The sequence below is a fragment of the Hibiscus syriacus genome, unplaced genomic scaffold (genome assembly GCF_006381635.1).
Source record: "Hibiscus syriacus cultivar Baekdansim isolate YM2019G1 unplaced genomic scaffold, ASM638163v2 tig00112370_pilon, whole genome shotgun sequence".
Taxonomy (NCBI): domain Eukaryota; kingdom Viridiplantae; phylum Streptophyta; class Magnoliopsida; order Malvales; family Malvaceae; genus Hibiscus; species Hibiscus syriacus.
Genome location: NW_024063316.1, coordinates 130,058 through 145,711, shown reverse-complemented (window position 1 = coordinate 145,711; position 15,654 = coordinate 130,058). Strand labels below are relative to the sequence as shown.

General features: G+C 35.4%; 1 protein-coding gene and 1 pseudogene across 1 annotated transcript; one reads left to right on the top strand and one right to left on the bottom strand.

The window, feature by feature from the left end:
• Positions 1–4,935: 4,935 nt before the first annotated feature.
• Positions 4,936–9,146, top strand: LOC120178721 (choline transporter protein 1-like). Its single transcript, XM_039184514.1, has 10 exons — positions 4,936–5,309; positions 5,819–6,177; positions 6,283–6,428; positions 6,588–6,771; positions 6,905–6,978; positions 7,065–7,178; positions 7,372–7,728; positions 7,942–8,199; positions 8,429–8,656; positions 8,942–9,146. Exons 1-10 carry the CDS (start codon positions 5,125–5,127, stop codon positions 9,125–9,127), a joined length of 2,091 nt encoding a protein of 696 aa, XP_039040445.1. The 5' UTR covers positions 4,936–5,124; the 3' UTR covers positions 9,128–9,146.
• Positions 9,147–9,795: 649 nt separating this feature from the next.
• LOC120178737 lies at positions 9,796–13,091 on the bottom strand (annotated as a pseudogene).
• Between the last annotated feature and the right edge of the window lie 2,563 nt (positions 13,092–15,654).

The window sequence follows — 15,654 nt, the reverse complement described above, 5'->3', positions numbered from 1 at the left end:
ACTTTTAAATTTTTTAAAAAAGTTTAGTTTACATTTTTCCAAAAATATTAGGGTCTAACTAAACTTTTAGTTGTAATAATAGTTGCTATTTGGTCAAGTTAACTAGGAAGTTAAATAATATTGTTTTAATTTAATGATTCCTGAGATCTTTTAAAAATATAGGATAAATTATGCGTTTAGTATTTAAACTATCAATTTTAGTTCGTTTTATTATTTAAACTTTCAATTTTTTTCAAAACAATACTTAAACTTTAGTTTTTGTTTTACTTTAGTACCCATGTTCAAAATTTAACATTAACTTTTGAAAAAATTGAAAGTTTAGTTACTAAAACGAATCGTAATTGATAATTTAGGTACTAAACACATTAAATTTTTAACGACATGTATTAAAATAAAACTAAAACTAAATGTCAGATATGATTTTGAAAAAAAAAAATGAAAGTTTAGAACAAAACTGATAGTTTAAATATTAAATGTGTAGTTTACTAAGAAATCAATGAAGTGTAATTTTTTTGCATTCTATTGAATATCTAAATTTAAAAAATTACCGTTGACTAATATCATATTGACTTAACCCTTAAACAAGCAAGGTCTTGCTTCTTTCATCACATCAAAGAATTCCAAATTTCTACCACTAATTAGTTGGTCTATTCATTACATTAGATTTTTTAAATAATATCATATATTTAAATTCTGATGTCGTGAATTGAATAACTAGACTGGGAGGACCACTCCCATAATAAACTTATGTAAAATCTGATCCAGAATTAGTCGAATAATAGATCGCCATCTCATGATCATAAGGTCTACAAGAATGGGCCAATGATCTTGGCAAATTACAGTTGTAATCACCTAAGTACGCCCCACTAGCTATCTTCCTAAGAACATCAACCTATACAAGAAAACTCACCCAGCAGCATGGATCGTATTTCGCTCGAGAACCCAATGCCGGACCGTTCGCGGCGATCGTCTTGATTTTCTGTTAAGCAAAGTTCAGCCAGCTCAACGAGCGGCGATCGTGATCCGTGAGCATCTGGTCCATGTTGTCTGTTGGAACTAATACGGGCCCGGAATAGTGAATTTTGTGTCCTTATGAACTGTAGCCAAGCTGGAAACAAACATCGTTGAGAACCATGTATCAGACACTTGAAAATACCGAGAACACGAGATAAAAGTGTCTATGAATTATCGCAAATACCCCTATCTGGTGGCTGAACCATTCTGGGATTTCACCTCCAGGTATAATAACGTCAAACCTATACCTTAAATCTGGAGATGCCTGCAAAATAAAGCTTTGGTTGTTTGGTAACTAATACCATGAATAACCACGTATTAAAATCTGCGAGAGGAAGGAGAGAATTAACCAACCTTTAGGCGTTCATTAAACAACTTCGATGCACTGTTGTTCTTAGCCAATTGGTAGCAGTTAAGAGCTTGAAGCAAAATACGACCCACTGCGTTGCAAACTTCAAGTGAATCACAACCATCTATACACACAGCTCCTATATTTGTTACAAACTCAGGCAATGATTTAAGTTTCTTGCAATTTGATAATCTAATACTTCCAAGATAGGGAAGCCGAGTAAGAGACGAAGGTATGTTGATGAAATTGTTACCACCAAGATCAAGAGATGTCAAAGAGGATAGACAAGAAATATCACTAGGAATATCTCCTTCACCGAGATTACACAAGCAGCAATTTGACAATCCAAGATAATCAAGCTTGGAAAGTTACCATCAAGATATCTCAAAGAGGATAAACAATAAATATCGCTAGGAATATTTCCTTCACAAAGATTGCAGTCCCTTAGTTTCAGCTTTGTTGATGAACTCAAACCTAACAACAAAGGGAACATCAGAGCCATGGAATTTGTCCTCCTTTGCATTACATTGAAAAGAGAATCTAGGTTTCATCATAACTTAGATGTCGGTCCCTTGCAGCCAGTGAGTCACAAAACTCGTCCCAATCACACACTGCCATGCTGGTCCGTACACCGAGTCAAACTCCTGGAGACAAACGAACACATCAATTGGTCACTCGATTCTACGAACTAAAGATTGAAAGATTAATACAAATGCAGTTAACATCGATCAATGTAAAGAACTAAAGGATTTCGAGTCTTTCTTCTGTTTCTTTATACATATAAGAAGATTATTAACAAATTCATTTAATATAATATTATTTGACAGTCGAATCTATTCACGTGTGAATCCATCGATAACCATCAACTCTAAGACTAACATCAGTTAGACAGTCATACCCTATTATCTGGTGTCAAATATATATACACAATTATACTCACACAAACAAACCTAAGAGAGGAGCATCTGAAATCATTAGCGGATTTAGAAATATTTTTAGAGTAGACATACATAGGTTAATAACATTAATTTTTTGAATGGGTGGACACATAAAATTTCATGATGGACACCATCAGTAAAATAAGTAACTAAGAGAAGAAAATTTAGATTTAAGGATGAATGTGTAAATGTAGATCAACCGCCACAGGCTAAAATCCATACATGTTATTCATTATCTTCTCTAATTATTTTCGCTCTTTTCTCTATACTACTTATTGTGACTCTCCATCCAAATCAAACAAGATAAATGTTTGAAATCACCGGTTTCCTACTCAGATAATTGAAGATAATCATATTAGACATAGATTAATCTAACATTAAACATGATCGAACCTAAAATGAATTATCAACTAACATGATTAAACCTCTAAACTAAATAAGCTCTCTCAATATTGTTTTCTCTATCCACAAAACTCAAATATATAATCTTGATTAAGGTCATTGCTATAAACAATATATGAACCCGTAAGGATAATCATGTCAATGTCTATCCGATATGGGTATGGTTATACCTTTTTTATGGTTCGAGCCAATTGAGTAAGGCTCGGTTGAAGGGTGAAGCTGAACCGAGAAGCCGTCGAGTGCGACGGAGGGCATGGTCTTGCATGTAAACTGACATATCAGATGATCTTAGACGCACGTTAAGGCTAATCGCAGTGGCAGCCAACTTCACTTGATCTTCCATAGGAGACTTCTCTTTGATTCCGTCTCTTTTGATCGGAAGCCGTCGAGTGCGACTGAGGGCATGGTCTTGCATGTGTTCCTTCTTCCTCGATTTCTTTTTGCTGCCATTATTATTTATTCTTTGTGTTTTGGTCTTGTTGGGTCATAAGAACGATTTCAGGGACGACGATAGGTAGACAATGAAATGGTGAAGGGCGTTGAACTGTTGATCAGGTTTTAGTTGAGGCACAGTGGTGATGGGTGGCGGAAGTTAGGTGTGGTGGCTTCGAGTGACGATGGATTGTAGGCTCAGGTAAGGAAGGATGAAGAGGGTGGTCTCAAGGATGATAGTTTTACAATTGCATTGCGGTTATTGTGATTACGTATATAACATATGCTATTACGATCATTGCAAATATCACAGTCAGATCCATTTGTGAGATTTTAATGACTTGGAGCGAACATAACAATTAGGCATATAATAAGTATTAAAAAAAATTAAATTGTAAGAGCAAGTAAAAATAAATAGATTTACTTGTAAATTGTTTTCTTTATTACATTTAATAAATTATCTCATAAATATATCAAATTTTAGTTATAAACTATCAAAAAAATTATTAAACACTCAACAACTCACACAAAACAAGCATGATCCTCTTTCAAAAGATCCTAGGTTCAATTTCAACATTTTTCATCTTGTCAAAAAAATTAATAAAAAATAATTAAGTAGAAAATAAAAAAAAATGAAAAATACCATATTAGCGTCGCTGTTATTTTTTAACGTCGGATAATAAAAAATTAAAATATAACATTAAATATACTTTTATAAATTAATAATTAAATGATCAAAATAAAAATAAAATAATAAATGAATCACTAAATAAATAATTTACCAATAAACTTCATAGTTTTAGGACTGAGCAGGAGGCCCTGCAAATGCCCCTACTGTCATCTTCTTCTCCTCCATAGGATCTATTATCATCAAGGATGGATGAAGGGTTATTAGCATGTGGTCGCAACCTCTTTAAAATTTTTATTTTATTTTTTATATTTTTTATCGATAATTTAATTTCACATACTTTAATATAATTTCTTCGACATAATTTTTTGCCTCCATCCCTGATCACCGTTATAGTCTTCTTCCATTTGTGTTTTTGATCTCTTCCATTCTCAAAGACCCTACATAATTTCAGAACACCAAACAAGCACTTCACGAGACAAGAACATGCATGACTAGAGGTTAAACAAAAAGAGAGCTTGTTAAAGAAGATGAATTAATCAACTGTAAAATGAATGGATTTTGACAACCCATTTTTACCTGGAAACCTAAGCTGCAAGGTAAAGTTTTCTTCAGTAAAATTGACCAGCAAATGAATGAGAAGAATTTGTCAAGCTCTCCATTGAGCCCCACAGAGGAAAAAGAAAGCAAATTTGCGATGTTTCTCTACCGTTGGATGGACCTTGAAATTCGAACCGAAAGCACTTTCTCAGAAAATCAACGGTTTCCAAGAGGAGGGAATATATCAAGACAAAAAAGGGAAAAAAGATATTTATACAAATAGTTTAATTAGTATATACAGTTCGATAATGTCTTGTTTTTGTCTATTTAGCTTAATGGCTCATAACATGGCTTTCATACAGCCTAAAACTGAAAACTTTCATTATAAAATCTCACTTTAAAATTGAGTTTGAACATTAAAAGAGTATTTCAGGGCTCTAATTAATGATTTTACTTAATTAAACTTGATTAAATCGAGTTAATTTCAAAAAGTTCAGATTTTTTTATTTAAAAATATAAAAAGTTCTCAAGCCAAGCCAACAGAACTCTTCAGATATAAGCCACGACCAGACATGGATTCTTAATGTTTTTTTTTTATTTTAAAGTAACAAATCTTTGTCTAAAATTGAAAATTAAAATACACTAAAAATTATTCCAAATCTAAAAACCCTTTCTTTCTCTACTTTCACACTTCCTAAGCTTCTTGACTTCACTCTCCAAAATCCCCCTTTTTTCTCTCAATCTGTCTGCAAAGTCTCTTCCTTTTTTTCACATTCTAAAATCCTTGTTTAATTCTAAGGAGAAAAAAAGAAGAAGAAGAAATGAGGGGTCCTTTGGGGGCAGTTATAGGAAGATATCCATCAAGTGATGGAACTACAGAGCTTGGAGGGATCATTAAGCACAATAGGAAGTGTAGAGATGTTGCTTTTCTTGTCATCTTTATAGCATTTTGGGTTGCTATGATTGTTAACTCTAGCTTTGGGTTTAACCAAGGAAACCCATTGAGGTAAATTTTCTTTCCTTTTTATAAGATTTACCCTCTTATCTTCTTGTTGAATATAAAAATGGGTATGTTTTGTTTTGGATTCTAATGTTGAATCTCCCTTTTTATGGTATGCTTTTGTTTATCCTCTTGGGGTTTTCTAAACAAAAAAGTAGATACTTGAGAAATTTTCTTTAGAATTGGTCCCATTAGTTAATAGGAACTAGTTGGCTGATCTAGTTGTAAAAGAGGACTAAAATGAGAGTTTTAAGCACTTAGCTAAGCCTGTAACAGTTTTTCATACTTGTATGGTTCAGTTTTAGTACACATTTCATCTAGAATTGATGTTAGGGTCAGTTATAGATCTATTAATTTACATTTTGGAAACACTTTTTCACCTTGGAACCTGTGAAGATTAGCTTCAAAATGGTGTGGGTTGCATATTCTGTTGAGGTTTTGAGTTCATTTTCTTTTTTCTGTTTTCTCTTTTGTGATTTTGATAATTTGTTCTCCGTTGGATGGCGGCATGTCAGGCTTACATACGGTCTGGACTACAAAGGGAATGTATGTGGTGACAAACACGCTCATCCCGGCCTTCGTAAGTTGGAACTCAAGTATTGGTTGAATCCGAATCAGGTTTATCAAAGTGGTGTTAAGGACAGTCAATTCAAGTTGTCTAATGCTCGGAGTATATGCTTATGGGATTGCCCTATGCCATCCGACGATTCACTGAATTGGGTCTGTGATTATCCGGAGGGGGATATCCGTCTCTCGATGCGTGACTGGATCAATAGAAATTATGATTATTATGAATTTCTTACACCAGAAATGCGAAATACTTCACTTCAACTTCAGGGTCCATGTTACCCTGTTATATTTCCAAGTGTGAATGGTAGGTAAACTGGAATGCCTGTGTTATAGTTTGATAATTATTTTATCCAATCATAGGTGCTGTTTCTTTTATCATCTCATGAATTATTTTATGCATGTTTTCAAGTTCATTGGAGCTGCCAATTCATTGCTCGTGCATCAAACACGTCCTTGCGACATTGGCAACAGATGGGTGGAGTGAATATCAACGAGGATATCGTAATAGATAAATCAATTCATAGGTCCATCAATTCTCGGTCATCTGTCTTAAAGGTCGAGCAACTTTCCTGCAATACCTTTTCTTGGTTGTTGGCTAAATGATTGTCAATGTGATTCCTTATTTAATACTTATCATTTCGTACGGTTTATTAATCTCGTTGTTTTGAAAAGTGCCATTATCGAACTTTCTGAAATATGAATGTCTTATTGCAGCGTTACATGGCTGATATTGGAAAGTCATGGCCAGTGTTGATAGTTTGTGGAGGGCTCTTACCACTATTTCTGTCGGTCATATGGCTGTTAATGATTCGCCATTTTGTTGCTGCAATGCCTTGGATCACTGTCGCTCTCTTCAACGTTCTCATAATAACGGTTACAATGTTTTACTACTTAAAAGGTTAGAAGTATGCTCCGTACTTTACTCATACTGTAAATTTGTAATTCATACTAGAAATAATCTAATTGTTAACTTGTATGTATTTGACTGCTAGGATAACTACTAAATTTATCTTTTTCTTCTTGCTTTTTAGCTGGATGGATAGGGAACGATGCCATCTCCCCTATCATTGGTGAGCACGATCCATATATAAATGTCTTCGGAAGGGTGCGTTGTTTATTCTTTTTTCCCTTCGTTCGGAGGTCTTTTGGTTCTTTTACATATTAAATTAAATAAATGCTTGCTTCTTTCAGGAACTGAATCATCTACGTGCTGTTGCGATTCTAATGACATTTGTTATGGTTGTTTCCGTCCTAACATCAATTGCAATTATCCGCCGCATTATAATGGCAACATCGGTCCTAAAGGCAAGTATGGTCTTGTTATAATGAAAAGAAAGGAAAAGGAACAATAGTGCATGTTTGCATGTAGGAGTGTATAAACGATTCATTTCTTAGCCCGTCACACGTTTTCGAAATATGTATTTGTTATAATGGTAATTTTGGTTTCATAATATCAAAAACAGCTAAAAGATGATATTGTGCTCCTGGCTGTATGCAGGTTGCTGCAAAAGTCATAGGCGAAGTTCAAGCACTGATAATTTTTCCAGTCATACCATACGCAATTCTTGCGATTTTTTACATGTTCTGGATATCGGCTGCCCTTCATCTGTTTAGTTCCGGTCAGGTTGTCAAGAACAACTGTAATACCAACTGTTGTGCTTATGATCTTGTGGCGAAAAAGGTGAATTGCAATGATTGCTGTGGCTTCAGCCTTCATTACACTCCTCATATTGCCATCGCCATCTTCTTCCACCTGTTCGGGGGTTACTGGGCTACACAATTTTTTATAGCATGTTCTTCGACCGTGATTGCGGGTTCTGTTGCTTCTTACTATTGGGCTCGTGGTGAAACGTCGGTAAGCTACTGAGCCACTGTATGGTTTTGGTGGTATGCATGTCTATGGACATAATTGTAGACAACTACAATGCAAATCATATGGGGTCTCTCAAATTGAGCAAAACGATATGCCAAAGTTCTTAAAGTTATCGTTGTACAACTTATACGATATTGAAATGCTTATTCTTTGACTGATTATTCCTATGATTATTTCCGTGGTTCATTCTTGCAGCCAGAGATCCCATTTCTTCCCGTTTTTGCCTCTATGAAGCGGCTTATACGATACAGCCTCGGGTCTGTCGCCCTTGGCTCATTGGTTGTATCCTTTGTGGAGTCAATTCGTTTCATTCTTGAGTCGATTCGTCGTAAACTCAAAGTTTCTCGTACATCCGATGGTTGGTTTGGAAGGATGGGAAATCATACTTCACGGGGATGTTTGAGATGTATCGAGTGGACAATCAAATCGGTGAACCGTAATGCTTATATAATGGTAATCTTCCCGAACTCGTTTTGAAAAAAATACATTTTCCAAAAGCTATTACACGACCTATGCGTCGAGCGCATATTATTCGATACTTATCTCTTGTAACATAGTAGCGATCTGACTTTTTTCGCGCAACGAAGAATGTAATAAATCCAACCATCACATGCAATTAGTGGTTTTTATTTTTTTCCTTTTTGCCTACTCCGAACTTCATCTTAACCTATTGTTCTTGCAGATTGCCATAACGGGGAAAAGCTTCTTCAAGGCATCTGAAATTGCAACGGAATTGATCATGAATAACATCCTTCGGATAGGGAAGGTGAACGTGATCGGAGATGTTATTCTATGTCTCGGAAAGTTGTGTGTCAGCCTTTCAAGTGCCGTTTTCGGTTTCCTAATGCTGGATACCCACAAGTACCGAGCTGCTCATGACAAAATATCCTCCCCACTGCTTCCGGTCCTGGTACATTATCCACTGATTATCGCGCATCTTTATATAGGTTAGAGGTTGAAATTTATAAATGCCATACACCATGAGCAAGAAAACATATCAAGCTCTAATTTTCGACGATGATAAATCACTTTTCACTGATAACCAATGTTCCTTTGATTCATCGATTTTCTCGAAGTACTTTTGTCCAACACTCGTGCCGAGTGCATGTATGAACATAGATACAGTACAAGGATATAGTCGTGTAACAGTTAATAACTGGTGTTTAGAACCCTTGCTTACATCGTCGTGTTGCAGATATGTTGGGCTCTCGGTTACGTTGTAGCAACTCTCTTCTTCGCCGTGGTGGAGATGTCGATTGACACCATCATTCTTTCGTTCTGCCAAGATTCAGAGGAGCACCAAGGCACCGCCCAATACGCACCTCCGCTTCTCATCGAAACGCTCGGCGACCAAAACGAGATGCAGAGACTTACTCAATGATCTTACTTTTTCTGTATAATTTTCATTTCTGGTTTCTTGCTGCCTAAATCTTTTGAAGCATTTCTTGTATATATAAACGGATTCCGTGGCCATGAAAATTTCATGGTCTGAAGCAATATATGCAGTTCTGTCGTGTTTTAAACCGATACTGATCTGCTGGTCGATGCTTCATCGTTTAGTGCACCGTTAGGTACAGATCACGGTCAGCCATGAGTGGTAACTGTTATGAGTTCAATCTGAGATGAACTAATAATGTTTGAGAGGTCTCATAAGAAAAATAAAGACTCCGTCAAGTCTTTTGGAACTCCTAAATGAATATTTGTGTTCCCTAAATGAATAAAGAAAGAACATAGGACACAATATGCATAAATGGGATTATCAAGTAGCCTATCTTTCTCTGTTTTTGAATTTTCGTATTCGAATCATGAAACAATTTTGCGACCCTTCTTGCTCCGTCAAGGAATCGGAGAACTCCGGACCGGAACAGCGCTGCCATGTCGAATCACACAGGCACTCCTTTGACAGAATCAACACAAACATGAAAGATCACCCTATGCAAAAGAGATCAATTAACACAAACATGAAATGCAATCATGTGTATAGCAGCATCTGATCAACCAGCACTCGTTTGACAGAATCAACACAAACATGAAAGAGCACCCTATGCTAAAGAGATCAATCAACACAAACATGAAATATAATCATGTGTTTAGCAGCATCAGATCAGTCGAATACAGAAATAAATCAGTGACATGTACCTTAACTACATGTCTGGATTACACACTACCAGTTCGACCTCAAGAACGGTCCCAAAAGAGACTCGGTGATGGGATGATCCCATTCCACTAATTCCCACCACTCCTTGCTTTAGATAAATACTGAGAGAGAGAGGTCCAGATTGTTGGACATTAACAAGTTGGGGAAGACTCAGAGGCATCCTTTTTAACTTCAGACAATCTTCTACTCGGATTTCTTCGAGAGAATTACACACCATTACTCTACCGACACCGCAAATGCTCTTCAATTCAGGTAGATCTATCAATTCAAGTTGCCTTAACTTAGGCAGACAAAATTCCACCGTAAACATTCCTCTTTCAACCGGTTCGAGTTCTGATGCTATTATTTCCTCTAGTTCATCACAGTTCCTAACTCTAAGCTGCTGTAAATGTAGCGGCACACAGTTCGGAGAGAACAACTTCTTCATATTTCTACAATCAGATACTTGAAGAAATTTGAGAGAGGAAAAGCTGCTGACCGAGACTTGGATAAACCTGGAGAAAAGATGTTCTTCACTACAAGCAAGATAGCATTTCTTGATATACAGTTCCTTAACGTCGCATGGAAGCATGATCTGATTGGAATAGATATTACAACCACATAATTCAATGTATTTCCTAGAATTAAACATCACCACCCGTCCTCTTTTGCCTACACGAATCTTGTATTCACGAGGCTCCTCTCGATCATGTAAAGCTTGGACATACATGTTTAAGTCGCGCACGTCATAAAACCGACCTTCAAGGAATTCCAGCTTGTTCAATCCATGAACCTCTTCTCCTCTTATCAACGTTTCACCGACGATCAGTTCTTGAAGGCAAGAAAGTCTCGACAGAATTCCATTGGGGATCACAATCGGGTTCCTACTATAACCTAGATTTAGGTACTTGAGACTCAACATGTTTTTCATGCCATGAGGGACAGACTTGATGTTTGTTCCTTCAAGATCCAACTCCTTTAAAACTTGAAGATTTGATAATGATGGCACCTTCTTTAGATTTAGACAGAGAGCAAGTGACAATCTAGTGAGACCCTTCAAATTTGATATGGAATTGGGCAGACTCATGATAGGATTTTTAGAAAGATCAAGAATCTTGAGTCCATGCATATGATCGAAGAATCCATCTGGAATACTCATTATACCACAATCCGACAACAACAATGTCGTTAGCATCGGACATTTTGGCGGCAACATTCCCGAGGGATACGGAATTTCTAACTCCCAATTTCCCATCAATGAAACCTTCTCCAGATCCTTGCTCCACTCTTGCATGTCCGGTGGCTTCGTTAATCCCGTACCAGCTTTTACGAAGAATCGAGGTTTCGCACTTGTGATGTGTAATGCCATCTCCCTTACAAGATCATGCATCTTTACATGTCTTCCATATCTGGTTAGAGTAGAAACTTCCAACAAACAATTATTCAAGAGTCTATTCATTCATTATTGTGCAACCCCTGTCAAACTCGGCCTGCCTACTATCCATTTCTTCCACAAGTCCTTCTGCAATCCAAAGTTGAATAAGAACTTTCTCTCTGATGCTGAAATCTTCGGGATATAACGCGCAACTGAGGAAACACCGTTGAATTTTCGGATCCTTTAAACGATCATAACTAAACTGCAACTGATGGAACACCTCATCTTCCAATCCAACACATTTTTTGTGAACACTTAACTCGTTTAGTGCATTCCTCCATTCAAAAAGGTCATCAATGCCTCTCATACAAGCAGCTACGGTAACTATCGCTAAGGGTAGGCCCGCACAACACTTAGCAATCGATTTCGCAACTGGTTCTAATCCCGGAATGTTTAGAATATCCACACCTACTTTCTCCAAGAATAAGTTCCATGCATGTCTTTCCTCGAGAGGGTTCACTTTAATTACTCTACAATCCATCTGTCGACACACATCGAACGATCGCGTTGTCAACACTAGTTTACTACCAGTACACAGCTCAGGAATTCCTATAACCTCAGAGGAAATCTTCTCCCATAGGTCATCCAAGATCACCACAAACCTACTCTTTCGAGACAAAGTTTCGAACAACATCCCTGCCCTTGTTATTTCATCTTCATCACCGGAAAGAGTTACTCCGATCTTACTTGCAATGTCTTTCTGTAGTTTACCAATGCTCGTCTGCTTGGACACGGTGACCCAAATCACGATATCGAACTTCCCCGTCTCTTTCAAGAGCTGATTGTTTATGACCTTCAATATGCTTGTTTTCCCAACACCACCCATCCCCCAAACTCCTATCTTCCGAACCTCATCGTCCATCAAGCATTGCCAAATCTCTTCAACACACGTCCTTGCATCTTCACCCGATAAAGTTGTTGTCGACAAGACTTGTCCGATCCGTCGAGGATCGTCAACAACCAAACCTTCATGGAATTTACCTTGCTGAATAAGTTCTTCAACTTCCCTTACCATCTTTAACACATCATCCGAGTGAAACCCACGAGCAAGAGCACGGCTCTCGCCGATTCTCCCATCAAGTTTTCGTGCTTCGCCGTCGATTCTCTCCACGTTTTCCAACCACATCTGGACTTCTGTCTTGAGCTTCTTGGTCGGCCGCAGCTCAGTGCTCATTCTAGATTCTGCATCCTCCTTCAGACTATCCAGATCCTTTAGTTTTCTCTTAAGGTCATTCAAATGCTGATCAAGGCTTCTATGATTTTCCAAGTGTTTATCAATCTTATTCAGAACATAATCCATAGCTATTAGTCCCGAATTCTGGATAACATGCAATATATTAGAAACTAAGAATGCATTTAACAAAGATGAATCCAACCATTAACTGAATTCCATTTAACAAAACACCAAACCAGACAGACAGATCCAAAGGCGAGATTGTTAGGATCTAGTTCTCATTTCCTTCACTTTAACTTTACAATCCAAAAAATTGAAACCACTGAATTCCATTTAACAAAACACCAAACCAGACAGACAGATCCAAAGGCGAGATTGTTAGGATCTAGTTCTCATTTCCTTCACTTTAACTTTACAATCCAAAAAATTGAAACCATTTCCAATTTTCATATGAAAAGCTTTGTTTTTCCTTTAGTAAGTTTGATCCAAAACGAGGGTTAAAAATCGGCACTAATTGCAAAGAACAGTAATCCCCATAACTGAAAGCTGAAATCAGATGTTGGAAAAAAACTGAAGTGAAAATACCCGTGTTGGGGGAGCTAGAAATGATTTGGCTTTGACTGTATAAGAACAATGAAGTAATAAACTTGCTTGCTAGCAATTGAATTCATGCTAAAATTTCGGGACTATTTATGTATTTTACCCAAAAGTTAATTGTATTCTAAAAATATTATTACAACCTCTCTACAAAATTCGCTCTATATTCAAATAATTACAAGATTACAAAATAATTACATCTCTGCAACAACTTTCTTTTATGCAAAAATTTTGGATTAATTATATTTTTCGAAGTACTTTAACTCTCTAACGTTTCTTTTATAAGCAAAATACCTACTAGATGGATGAAAACCACAAATTAACTATAGTTAGCGTTTATCATCGACGTGAAAAATTTTATATTTTCAAAAAACATTGTGACAAGTGCTATATCATTATTTATGTACATGTGATATACGTCACTTCATTGTTTTAAATGTGTGACATATAATTAAATTGATAATATTCAAATAATTAATTAATTTGATTGATAAAATTTTGAAAAAAAATTGACCCGGTCATGAGTGTAATTTACAAAAAAAAAATGAATTGAATGGATTAAAATGGTTGGCTTTTAATAATAATATTAAATTAAATTTTATTTTGGTTAGGTAAGGTGTTGTGATCAAACTGCTTAAAAAACAGATTATGTTGAAACCAATTAATTAATTTTTATTGACGATTTATCCAATATATTTTTCCTCATTAATAGGTCTATTATGGAGGCTGATATATTATAATTTATTTTTAACCTTTTTAAATTAGTAACTTCTAATTACGGATTCGAACACCGACAATCGTAATAATGATTGATTTCTTCATTTTTAAATTAATTAATTCTCTAAAGCAAAACCCTTTCAAAATTTATAAAATTAAAAGCCAATATAATGGGCAAAAGTGGTTGAATAATACAATGGAAAAAAAATTCTTCACATAGTGCAGTCGAACAATTATTTGCTTAAGTAAGATGATTGCTACAGTGACCACCATATATCTCCATTAGCACACGGCGACCTCCATAGGTCCTGGAGCACAAGGCGACCTATGGAGTACTTGGCGACCTATGGAGCTGCAACAGCGAGGGAAGAGAGAAGAGTTGCTGCAACAGAGAGGGAAGAGAGAAGAGTTGCTGCAACAGAGGAGGTTTTGTCGCAAGGAGCACTTGGGGACTTATGGAGCACTTAGCGATCAATGAGATCACTGTAGCAAACACCTTAGTTCAAGAAATAATTTGGTTTGAACCCTGTATGGAGAAATTTTTTCCAACGCCCTACATGGACGAGGAAGCCCAATATAATGATAAAATTATATTTTTTAAATCTCATAAAAATAATAATTTAAGTTGGTTAAAAAAATAATTTTAACTTCACCCCACCTAAACTTAAACAAATGTGTCACCTGCAACACAAAGGGAATGTTGATTCTAGTTTGTATGAATTCAGTGTTTTCACATTATTTTTCTTCTTATTGATTTAGTCAAGAATGTTAGGTGCAATAGAATTAGTTTTGATAAAGGGAAATAAGTATAAAATATAATCCATTAATATAAAATTAAAAAAACAATAAAATTTTATCAAGAACGTGATTTTTTGAGTAATTTATATAACATTTTAGATTGAAACTGAAAATATTACGTTCTTTATAATAAATAATGTAAATTGCATAATTATTTCAATTGTAATCTTAATAGTTGTCATCAAGACATTCTCGGTTATAACCAAAATTATTATCAATTATATATATATTTTAGAATAGACATGTAACAACTTAGTTTTAAACCCGCCGTAATGTAACATTCACGATTATAATTAAAATTATTATTAATTATATGATTTTTAAAGTTAAAGTAATAACAATTTAAATTAAATTCCGCAGTAAATTAGCCTTAGATTAAATCGTCACATAATAGAATTAGCCCCAACGAAGTGTTCTGATTGCTTTAGTGGCAAAAAAGACATTATGAGTACATTGATGTTACATATTAGGGTAGATGTATAAATTTCTAGAAATAATATTAAAATTTTAAGAAGTATAAAATTATATATATTAGCTGTTTTTTCGGTTTTCAAGGCTTAACCCTTATTAATTTGAATCGATTCATATCACACATTTGATTTTGATGAGTGATTTTTTCAACAGTGATTTTCTATATACACAAAGACTCGAACTCGAAACATACTTAAACGGTATCAAAATTTATTACAATACACTCATCCTACAAATAAAGAAAATGAGATTTGATTAAAATAAAATATAAACAATACATCTTCCATTCGTCAAAGTTTGATCCTACCGAACGTCGAGAAGGACTCCAAGTATTATATTTTGACCTAAATTATAATTGGTAATTAAGTTTGATTTTATTGTAATTGTTTTAGGTTAGAATTCTTGTGGATTAAGAACTTTTGGTGATCAAATATTTAGCTTTATAAATAGAGATAATGTCATGACCTAATTAGTGAGATATAATTATTTTGGAGAGATATAATCTTTTTGGGATCTCTGTAACTTTCGGGATTTACGTTACAGAGATAGTTTTGTAGGGATTGAGAGAGTTTTTGGGAT